Raw genomic sequence first — 12,470 nt, 5'->3', positions numbered from 1 at the left:
AAAATAATTGTTTTCTTTTCTTTGAATGTTAAGAAGTGAAAGCGATCCAATAGTAGCCCCTCAAAAATGTTGCGTTAATCGGTCAACTTTCGGAGCCTTATTTTGTTTTAGACATCTAACCACACACACACATATATATATATATATATATATATATATATGGCTAATGTTAAGTTACATGTATGTACCTTACACTCTTCTCATATGAATAGTGAATGATGTGGGTCCACTTACTATTCATGTGAGAGAGTTGTAAGGTACATGCATGTAACTTAGAGTGATCCACACACACACACACACATATATATATATTCTAAGATACTAGCACGCACCCACGCACGCATTCAAAGGAAATAAAGAAATAAAAATAAAAAAAACAATTAGGTGATCTCTTATCTTTTTTCTTTTCTTTTTCTTTGAATTGAATTGGGTAATCAGTTTGAAGAAGAAAGAAGCCAAACTCCCTCTATTCGGAATATTGATAGTGATTTGGGGGAAAAAAAAAATTGCTGTTATAGAGATGGTGGATTTTCAGTGGGGATAGGAATTTAGAACATGTTTTTTATGTCACAACTTTAAAATAGATGACAATGCAATAAATTTTATTGTCCTTCGTGACTTTATTTGGAGGATCGGAATGGGAGCGTGATAAATGTTAAAAGAGTGAGTGACAATAAATATATCATATTTATTAATAATGTTATTATAATATTCTACACATTAAATTGTCTTCGATATTCTCTGTTTTGTACATTGCTATACAATTGGTATTTTGATCCTTTTTTTTTTTTTTTTTGGCTGTAATACTCCTAAGATGTAGCTTGTTTGGCTTAAAATTTGTTTGCAAGTGAGATTTTACAGAAAAATTGGATGGGATAAGATATTTAGGCCTTATTTAGTATATGAGGTTGGTTGTACGTGTAATTTAAAATTAGAGCAATTAATAAAGTTTTGATTTAAAAAAAAAACACTAATTCTTGAAGTTTAAAAATTAAGTTGAATTGATCCTTATAATATTCTTACTATTTTTTTAATATTATTATTTAAAAGTCAAATTTACTATACACGATCAATTTTTATCATATGATTATAGTTTTTTTTTCTTACAATAATTATGATTTAAAGTAGTATTATTTTAATATCAAATATGACAAGACGCGGGTGAGATATTTTATCCCAGGTACATATACAGGACAAGATTCGCCAATTGAACTTGGCTTGGAATTTAATTAACCGATCAACCTTCAAAACCCACACAACAAGTTGAAGAACGTTGATCTGTTTACTTTTTTGACTGAAATGACTACGGTGCTCTTGATTTCTCAGCACTTGCTCTTTCATGGAACATCACTTTCTTCGTCTCTTTCCAGCATTCTAATGCGCGGTTGTTAATAAAGAGTTTTCTTTGACTATAAGAAAAGAGCAACGAGAGGACTTTCAAAATAATTGACGAGAAATAAATCGTACACTAAAACTGACGAAGACATAATACGAGATTAATTTTGTTTGGCAGGTTATGAATGTATGATACACATGCTCTCATTTGTACGTAACACGAGTGCGAGATGGTGACTGTATGTATGAGTTTTGATCAAATTTCCCTATTTGCTTCAAATTTTTAGACATGTATGTACCATCCATCAGTTAACTATTTATTCATCCTCCTCTCTTTTAAGCTGCATACAACTTAATAAAAAGTAAATAAATAAAAGATGAATTGAACTTTTTTATCTACAGTTGCACCAATTGTTGGATCCACTCAAATGAGTGGAGTCCACTTGAATAAGTGAAAATCCAACGATTGGGTGCAATTGTGACACGGTACTACAGTTGCACCACAGTTTTATCCTTAATTAGATGATCACATGGCAATTAAGCATTCTAAATTTTCGTCACAAGCACGTGTGATAATTGATCTTCATTTTATTTATTTATTTATTATGGTATTGACTGGCTGACCGACCTGATCTTTGATTGTTTTAAGTGATATAGGCCGCGAGACGAGGCCGTGATAAAAGAATCAAATCTTTTTTGATACAAGAAACTTGGCAAAATCAAATAAAATTATATTATTTATTCAACGATATTACCCATGCCCTTTGAATTTTGGAATATTATTTATTTTGGGACTCTATTAAATATATTGCGCGGCCGACCATTTAGAAAGAGGGAGGTAACATGGGAAGTTTATTAAAACAGGGGCCGAGTTGCATATGCCGGCGATGAAGCCACAACATATTTTGTTTGTTGTAATTCTGAAAACTTATAAGTTAGCATTTGAAATGCAGCTTCTTTTATGATTCTACCCTTATAATTTTAATATTCCTATATAAAACCCGTAATTTTAATTATGGCTCCATCCCCGTAATAAAACAAAATTAGATTCGAAGCTGTTGTTGAAGAATTTTATTGTTGGTTTTTATAAAAATTTGAAACAATGTAAAATTCATAGTAAAAAACTATTTACATCGTAAAACTTTGTGAATCTTATTTTACTTAAGATGATGCAATCATTCAGTATCTTCTTGATGAACTACAATTATGTTGGTCCTTATACAACATGAATCTGGGTTAAGAGTTAATGAAAGGTGCTGAAAAACCGAATAAAAAACATTTGCAAAAAGATGGATATTATCAGAACAGCAAGGGCTTATATGCAATTAATCCTAAAAAGTCAAAGTCAGATATTGGTAGCCAAGAAAGGGCATAAATAAACGTAAGGAATTGGTTTTATTAAGTAGAGATTCTCTTTGTATTTGTGGGATTTCTTTTTTGGTTGGCTGATTGTTTTAATTAATTAATTTAGGCGGAATTTTTGGACCAAAAGGTGGGAAAGAATCATAATTGGAATAGATAACAAAAATCAATAAAATTTATTAGTTGCTTAGAGCACTTTCGTTTTTTCATTAATATAACTGTACAAGTCTAAGTTCAATGCTTAAAACTGGGGGCTGAGGCCGAGTTGCACAACCTGGCTTTGTAGCCACAATGTATATCGTATATGTTGCTTCATATTGTATATCTATTTATAAGCTTGACCTTTTCAATGAAAGTTTTTTTTCAATTGGACCCTATAATTTTAATAATTTAGCACTTTACTTCAATATTAATGGTTTTTTTTTTTTTAACTTTAATCCCCAAAAGTGTACTCCCGTCTATAAGTCGATAATGTGGAAAAAAAAAGTGCTATTTCGATTGTAAAAAATTATTTATAGCCTAACATGAATCTGGCTTGAGGTTAGTGAATAATGCTGAAGTTTAAAGAAGGCAAAAAAAAAAAAATGTAAACTGCATAATACTCTACAAGCAAATTGTGTGAATTTTGATATATATACTTTTATCCAAGTGAGCAATTAACATAAAAAAAGCACATGGCCAAAATGAATTAACCCTAGCTATGCCGAGGTCAAATATCTGCGGCAAATGACCAAGAAAGAGGACATGTGCACAAATTAACGTAGAGAGCATCCTATTTATCTTTTTATTATTTTATTTTGAGAGGATCCAAGTTGTAGAGTATCTTAAATTTGTCAATTTCAGCGGGATTAGGTTTCTTTTTTTTTCCCCCAATTATTTGAGTTCTTACATGTGAGTCTAGTATATTATTATTATATTATTATTATTTTCAATTGATTTGCTTATGTGTGTGGTTGTTAGAATCAACTTTAAAAAATGGAATTCCAAATGAAATCTGTTTGGCCCATTTTTAAAAACTTTGATTTGAGGGCTTTGCTGGCTGGCATTAGTCTTTGAATGATTCATAGAGAACGAGGAAAGGAGAAAATTGAAACAACAAACAAGTTTTAAGTCTTTGTGGAGGAAAATGAGATTTGATAACATCCACGATGGGTGTAGCCGTGTAGTGAGGAAGAAGGCGGTTGACTGCTGATTAGTTTCGTGGGTTGACTCAACCAAGCAATGTTCATGCATCTTCCCATTCATAACGAAGACCGAATTTGATGTTTTTTTCGGATAAGCTTCTTGGAAGCTACAAGAACAAATAACTCAAAAACATTATTTAGTCTTTGCATGGAAATTACCTTCCAACACTACTTTCTCTTTTCCTCTTTTCTTGAGCTAAACGTAAGGAATATACCTCCAACACCACTGATTTTCTATTGTCAGTGCTGCACTTAGCTTTCTTCGTTCAAATTCTTGGCAAAACCAAAGCAATTCACTTTCATTTCCACTTGAATGGTCAAGCACAAGCCGTCTAGTCCACCATTAAAGATATAATTTCTCACATTATTGCTTCTGTTTATTTGCATCTTTTGCTTTTCAAATGTTTTGGAGTAGTCTTATCCAAGAAAAGGTAAGCAAGATTATTATTAATGGAAAGTCACTGATCGGTAGCACTAGCTAAAGTAACTGGCCCCAAACGTACGCGTGTGTCTCTGTATGTATTTGTACGTATATATATATAAATGATGTTCATAATAAAATCTATTAAAACTGTTATATTTATGGATTATGACTCTCTCGTAATTTAATTTTTTTCTAAGTAAATTTATTAACGTGATTGGTGATTAATAAAGTAAAAAATAAAAATAATTAAATCTTAACTATACTGTTGTGAAATTAACCCTAATATCACTGGATTAATCACACCCCAAGACCTAACTTAGACTCCAAGATTTAAGAACAGAACCTAAGCTAATCAAAACAATCACAAGATAAGCCACTCGGCCTTTGGCCGAGTGGTTAGACTTGGAGGGCAGCAGTTCGAACCCCCACAAATGCATTGTGGGGTATTTCCTTTCTCAATTAAATTGAGTAAATGTAGTCTTCTTCCTTACCCAAGAGTGAGGAGTAGACATCCATCGAATATTTATGAGGGTTAAAAATCTGGGCAGAGCTCCATTAGCATTGATGTAATTTTGTCTCAATAATAGTCTGATTTGTAAATATCAGTTACAATCTCATGTAATATAAGTTGTAATTTGAGCAATAGTCTCATGCAATAAAAAAAAAAAAACAATCACCAGATCAAAGAAACACAGCTCAAAGAATCAAGAATGCACAAATACTTAAGTGGTTCAGCACCTTTGAGGGTGCCTACATTCACTGGAAAAAACAACTCAGGGAGCAACTTTATTAAGCTTCAAGGTTACAGAGATGATAACTCGCAATACAGAGAATACTCAGTAGAGCTTCACTCTCACTATAGCATCCTTATCACTCTCTCCTCAATGCTTGTTTTCTATACCAAAACTAGCGTATATATATCAATTGTTGTTGGCGTTACAAATCCAAAAGATTCCCTTCAAAATCAATAGTCTTAACTAACTGATCACAAACTTCTCACGTGCAATCTTAAAGCCTCCCTTAAACGACAACAAGCCCCGCCATTTAAGTCTTCAGAAGCATGTGTTAACCACGTGAGTGCTTAAGACTTTAAACGACATCATCAATTTTGTCGGTGCTGAATTCTTGATTAGCTTAAACGACATGTCACTCATCTCTATAACTTTAATACGACAAGTTGTTTTGACGAGTTTGAATTCATTTTAACATATACACTAACATCAAAATATAAATAATATAAAAATTATAAAAGATTAGGAGCCCTCAAAAAATAAAATGTTATTCCTACATTTATTATGTGATAACTCAAATTTCTAAAATTAATTTATTTTGGATGAGGTTCAGGCCAGTACCTGACTTGTCCTATCAATCACACAGAGAACCTTTTCCTTTTGTCTAAGGGCCATCCACACCAAATTGCTCTTAGTGATTCTATCCATTATTGAAGAGATACTGTTCTCATGCGCAGAAATCTGGATATTTTAAAATGCAGACTCTGCCATACCCATGTGATGTAATAGTTAATTGAATAAAAATTAATACACCAAATGGTGTATCCAGTGAATCCATATTTTGAAATATATAAATATCCGTATTAGAGGAGAATTGTATATTATTATTATTATTATTATTACCATCATCATCGTCGTCATTATCAAGTGCTGATACTTGTATCTTTTAAAATCATATAATTTAATAATTTTTTTAAATATTACGTAATTAAATAATATGATTTAATATCTTTTTTAAATTTTAATAGAGTCTTGAGATCCTGATTGGATTATTTATACACACCCTGGATAACCTGTCGAAAACAAATCGTGTGGTCATAAGTGGATCTGTTGTACTGGCGGTTTAGGGCCACCCCCGACAGGAGATGTGGATATTATTTACTCAACAAATCAATTAAAAAGGGGGAAAAAAAAAACCAGTCTCAATTATAAATACCGTACGTACATTGGTCCTTTATTGGATAAAAGAAAATGATGTTAATAATTTGCCGTGACTGATATTATAATTCAAGGCCACCGATGGCTATAACAACCATAAACTAATTTTTGTTTGCCTGAGCAATTAACTCCAGTAAAAAAAAGATAGTTATCATAAAGTCAAGCAGCCCCTGAAACGAATACTTTGTCCCCAGCCGGTTTGAAGTTGTGGACCTACATTCTATATATATATATATATATACACACACATACATATATAAGGAACAATAGAAAAATACGAGTCAAGTAGTCACTATCTAAAAATAAAAAATAACCCTAAAATTTTATTGATGAGTTAGATTTTATGTAATCAAAAAAAAAAAAAAAATCACCAAATCAAAGAAACACAGCTCAAAGAATCAAGAATGCACAAATACTTAAGTGGTTTAGCACCTTTGAGGGTGCCTACATCCACTGGAGAAAACAACTCAGGAAGCAACTTTATTAAGCTTCAAGGTTACAGAGATGATAACTCACAATACAGAGAATACTCAGTAGAGCTTCACTCTCACTATAGTTTCCTTATCACTCTCTCCTCAATGCTTGTTTTCTATACCAGAACTAGCATATATATATCAATTGTTGCTGGTGTTATAGATCCAAAAGATTCCCTCCAAAATCAACAGTCTTAACTAACTGATCACAAACTTCTCACGTACAATCTTAAAGCCTCCCTTAAACGACAACAAGCCATGCCATTTAAGTCTTCACAAGCATGTGTTAACCACGTGAGTGCTTAAGACTTTGAACGACATCATCAATTTTGTCAGTGCTGGATTCTTGATTAGCTTAAACGACATGTCACTCATCTCTACAACTTTAATACGACAAGTTGTTTTGACGAGTTTGAATTCATTTTAACATATACACTAACATCAAAATACAAATAATATAAAAGTTATAAAAGATTAGGAGCCCTCAAAAAACAAAATGTTATTCCTACATAGGGATGGCAATGGGCACCGCCCGCAGCAGGTTTGTCATTACCAAACACAAACCCGCACAAAATTTAAATTACAAAACTCACCCGCAACCCGCAGCGGGTTTTAATTATTTTACAAAAACCCACCCGCAACAGGTTTTAACAATTACCAAACTCGCAATGGTATCCAGAGGATTTTTTACGGGTTTCCGTATTTAAAATCACAAATGTTTAATATATAAATTTATAATAATAACCTCAAATTCCATATAACATACTCAATTTTATATTTAAACAATGTAAATGAAAAATTAAAATTTCCACATCAATTCAACACAAATTCTCAAATTTAAGTATAAATTACACAAATTCATTTTAAAAACACAAACTAGTATCTAAAAATAATAATTACATTTCATATTATCATTTAAAACAAGTTCCAAGAGAAGATATTCATTTCATTCACCACCATAAGCACCCATCCAACACAATGCCTATAATAATAATTAAGATTAATATTTTCAAATACTAATTCGAAGGAAAATGCATTTAGTTTTTTTTTAGATTATGACTTTAGAATAGGAGATAGGTCACATACACACATACACAACTTTGAGCCTTTGGCTATTTGATAATTTGATTAATGACATTATTTTCTTTATATATTTTAAGATTAAAATTAAATTAAAAATATTTGAAAAAAATATTACGAGTTTGGTGGATATCCATGCGGGTATCCATCAGATATAAAGTTAATACCAAATCCACCCGCATTTATATGCGGATTTTAATTTATAATACTAAAACTGCCCGCAACGGATGAATTTTGATGAGTGAATTTGAGCGAATTTACGAGTTTGTGGGTACAATTACCATCTCTATTCCTACATTTATTATGTGATAACTCAAATTTCTAATATTAATTTATTTTGGATGAGGTTCAGGCTAGTACCTGACTTGTTCTATCAATCACACAAAGAGAACCTTTTCCTTTTGTCTAAGGGCCATCCACACCAAATTGCTCTTAGTGATTCTATCCATTATTGAAGAGATACTGTTCTCATGTGCAGAAATCTGGATATTTTAAAATGCAGACTCTGCCATACCCATGTGATGTAATAGTTAATTGAATAAAAATTAATACACCAAATGGTGTATTCAGCGAATCCATATTTTGAAATATATAAATATCCGTATTAGAGGAGAATTGTATATTATTATTATTATTATTATTATTACCATCATCATCGTCGTCATTATCAAGTGCTGATACTTGTATCTTTTAAAACCATATAATTTAATAATTTTTTTAAATATTACGTAATTAAATAATATGATTTAATATCTTTTTTTAAATTTTAATAGAGTCTTGAGATCCTGATTGGATTATTTATACACACACTCTGGATAACCTGTCGAAAACAAATCGTGTGGTCATAAGTGGATCTGTTGTACTGGCAGTTTAGGGCCACCCTCGACAAGAGATGTCGCTATTATTTGCTCAACAATTCAATTAAAAAGTAAAAAAAACGAAAAAGAAAACAGTCTCAATTATAAAGACAGTATGTAAATTGGTCCTTTATTAGATAAAAGAAAATGATGTTAATAATTGGTCAATTAATGCATTCGTGAACAATGCGTTAGGGTTGTTCGGTCAAAAATGCATATCTCTGAGTGTTCAAATTACACATGATAACATCTGGACATGGGTTGTTAAATTGGTCAACGGTCTACACATGATACTCTCTGTTCAAATTCGAGTAAAGAACTCGGCAATTTGGATGTAATTTAATTGAAAAATAAAAATAAAAAATAAAAAGAGAACATGATACTCATTTTCCCACCTACCTAAATAAATAACTTCCGCTAACGTTACCACCCATACTCGGATGCCCCAGTTATTATATAAATCCCACTCGGCCTCAGTGAGACCCTGCATCTTCAAAAATCAAATCCATCTCTCCGCCTGATCACATAATACTCTACTCTTTCTTTCTATTTTTCTCAGGCCGATCACATTTTGTGTCTGCAGCGTCCGTTTGACTTTGATTATCAAAGTTCAAAGATGGATAAGCTTTCAAAGTGTGAAGCAAACTACGTCCCTTTATCTCCTTTAACATTCTTGAAGAGAGCCGCCGCGGTTTATGGGAATCGTACCTCTATTATTTACGAAGGCGCCCGTTTCAATTGGCTTCAAACTTACGACCGTTGTCGCCGCCTTGCCTCTTCCCTCCGCTCTTTGAACATGCCCAAACACAGCGTTGTAAGTTATTTCTAACTAGCTTTTTAATATCATTAATCTTAAAAACAGTGCGCGCGCCCGCGCGTATCATTAGAATTTAAAATAAAATTAATTATACTATTACATGGGCGCAGGTGTCGGTGCTGGCTCCTAACATTCCAGCCATGTACGAGATGCATTTTGCGGTGCCGATGGCCGAGGCAGTGCTGAACACCATCAACGTCAGGCTTGATGCGAAAAACGTAGCTTCAATTCTGCGTCACTCGGAGGCAAAAGTCTTCTTTGTGGACTGCCAGTACGTGCAATTAGCACGGGAAGCACTCAAGTTATATTTCGTCGAAGACAGAGATGCAGCAGGGCCTCGAGTGATCCTCATCGATGACATTGACTCCCCCACGGGAATCCGCTTCGGCGAGTTCGAGTACGAACAATTTGTCCAAATGGGCGATCCAAGATTTCTCCCTGAAGAAATCCACGATGAGTGGGATCCCATCACTTTGAATTACACGTCAGGTACCACATCTGCTCCCAAAGGGGTTGTGTACAGCCACAGGGGCGCTTACCTGAGCACCCTCAGCCTCATCTTGGGCTGGGAAATGGGCAGTGCGCCTGTTTACCTGTGGTCCCTCCCGATGTTCCATTGCAACGGATGGACTTTTACATGGGGCGTCGCTGCACGCGGTGGAACCAACGTCTGTCTCCGCAACACGACAGCGTACGACATGTACCGCAACATTTCTCAACACAGAGTCACCCACATGTGCTGTGCGCCGATCGTCTTCAACATACTCCTCCAGGCCAAACCGGAGGAGCGGAAAGAAATTGCTTCACCGGTGCAGATCCTCACCGGCGGCGCACCTCCTCCGGCCTCACTGTTGGAGGAAATCGAACTACTCGGTTTCCACGTCACACACGCTTACGGACTCACCGAGGCCACGGGGCCAGCACTGGTGTGCGAGTGGCAGTCAAGTTGGAACCAGCTGCCGAAACCTGACCAGGCAAAACTCAAGGCCCGTCAGGGGATCAGCATACTCACTCTCGCTGACGTGGATGTGAAAAATCTGGACACTATGAGTAGTGTCCCTAGAGACGGCAAGACAATGGGAGAAATTGTTCTGCGAGGAAGCAGTATAATGAAAGGGTATTTGAAAAACGAAGAAGCAACTACAGAGTCATTCAAAAACGGATGGTTCCGTACGGGAGACGTTGGTGTGATTCATCCTGACGGGTACCTGGAAATCAAGGACAGATCTAAGGATGTGATCATATCCGGCGGTGAAAATATTAGCAGCGTGGAACTGGAAAATGTCTTGTTCAGACACCCGAGAGTACTCGAAGCTGCTGTCGTTGCAATGCCACACCCTCAATGGGGGGAAAGCCCCTGTGCGTTCATTTCGGTCAAGACCAATTCCGCTGGTAAAACTGATGATGTTAATGAAGCTGACATCCTTTCTTACTGCCGTGAAAATCTTTCCCGTTTTATGGTACCAAAGAAAGTAGTAATTTTACCGGAGTTGCCCAAGACTTCTACGGGCAAGATTCAGAAATTTCAGCTACGGGCTTTGGCCAATAATTTTGCTGTCTCGAAGGATCACAATGCTCAGTCTCGGGCACAGATTCTTGCTATGTCTCGTCTTTGAATCAGTTTTGAGTAACTGGTTTTCAAATAATTGAAAACAATAAGTTTGATATTGTAATTTCTGATATCATTTTTTTGTTGTGAGAAAATAACATGTAAATTTTGGTTCAATATGTTCAAAGCGAATGTATCTCAGTTAATTGTGAATTTGATTCGTCTTTCCATCATAATTCATAGGTGACTGAATATTATTTAGTAATTCAACAACTATTATATATATAAAACGTATTGATTAAGCATTTAAAAGGAAAAAGATCAAAGATTGTTGGTGAAGAGTGATAAGTAAAGAGATGGGAAATTAGCAAATATCAATCCGTGTTATATGGGGTTGATCTTTTTCTTGATTAAAAACTGGGACTTAATTTTATGGGAGATTCGACGTGGTCCTTCTTTCTTTCTTTTTCAAAAAGAAAATTTTCTGTTCGAGTTTGGTAAAAGATTGAACTCGACACTAACATTCAACTGGTTGCTAGAGCCCTGATCCAACATTTTTCAAGCACTTTTTTTTCGTAGCTAGCCTCATGAAATTGAATCACAGAAGAGATGTGAGGTTAAAAAATTAATCTAAACTTTACTCATTTCTACTTTTTTTTTTCAATTAAAGGTTCCTAAATATGCTACTATTTTTTTTTAATACTGATTAATCATCAGATTACTGCATTACACATATATTTACAACAACTGCTTATTGTAGCAGAGATATTACACTGATATTTACAATCAGATATACATGACTGGGACTTACATTATTACAATGAATTCTATGAAGTACATGCCCAGACAAATAACTCCTCACAGAAGAGGGATGTCCATACTCCACTTGCATTTCGCAAGGGAGAATGATTTTTAAATATAAAGAACATTTAGCCCCCACAATGCTTTTGTGGGGGCTAGAACCGCTGCCCTCACAATGCTTGTGAGGGCAGCAGCCCACCACTTCGGCCAAGGCCGAAGTGGCAAATATGCTACTATTAGAGCATCACCAAAAGGCTCTTCAAATAAGATTTTATTACTTATTTGAAGAGCCACATCAATATTTAAAGTTCCAAAAGATACTTCAATTAAGATTTTTCAAATAAGAATTAATTCTCTCTCTTCAAATTTGGAGAGTTAATTTCTTCCTCTTCAATTTATATTATATTACTTTTCATTGAAGAAAGAGAGAGAAGTGCTTTAATTGCTATTGACTTTTCCTTTAAAAAACTAATTATATAATTAAAATAATATTAACTTTTTTCTATTTGAAGAGTTTTTTGGAGAATATAATATTTTTTCATCCTTTTATTTGCCACACAGATAAGCAAATAGGTATTTAAAAAGTAAAATTTATATAGGCTTTTGGAGATGCTCTTAGATTTTGATTTAGGTAATATT

General features: G+C 34.2%; 1 protein-coding gene across 1 annotated transcript; it reads left to right on the top strand.

Moving 5' to 3' along the window:
- The first annotated feature begins 9,093 nt into the window (after window positions 1–9,093).
- On the top strand, window positions 9,094–11,266 carry LOC102625074 (trans-cinnamate:CoA ligase, peroxisomal-like). Its single transcript, XM_006481876.4, has 2 exons — window positions 9,094–9,478; window positions 9,592–11,266. The coding sequence occupies exons 1-2, from the start codon at window positions 9,281–9,283 to the stop codon at window positions 11,095–11,097; spliced, it is 1,704 nt and encodes a 567-aa protein (XP_006481939.1). The 5' UTR covers window positions 9,094–9,280; the 3' UTR covers window positions 11,098–11,266.
- The last annotated feature ends 1,204 nt before the right edge of the window (window positions 11,267–12,470 follow it).

Source organism: Citrus sinensis, chromosome 6, assembly GCF_022201045.2.
Source record: "Citrus sinensis cultivar Valencia sweet orange chromosome 6, DVS_A1.0, whole genome shotgun sequence".
NCBI lineage: Eukaryota > Viridiplantae > Streptophyta > Magnoliopsida > Sapindales > Rutaceae > Citrus > Citrus sinensis.
Note: the sequence above shows the minus strand (reverse complement) of the source record. Positions and strands in the feature narration are given on the sequence as shown.

Coding starts and splice junctions, on each gene's coding strand:
- LOC102625074 (XM_006481876.4), top strand. CDS start 9,281: ATGGATAAGCTTTCAAAGTGTGAAGCAAACTACGTCCCTTTATCTCCT. Junction 9,479..9,591: donor ACATGCCCAAACACAGCGTT/GTAAGTTATTTC, acceptor ACATGGGCGCAG/GTGTCGGTGCTGGCTCCTAA.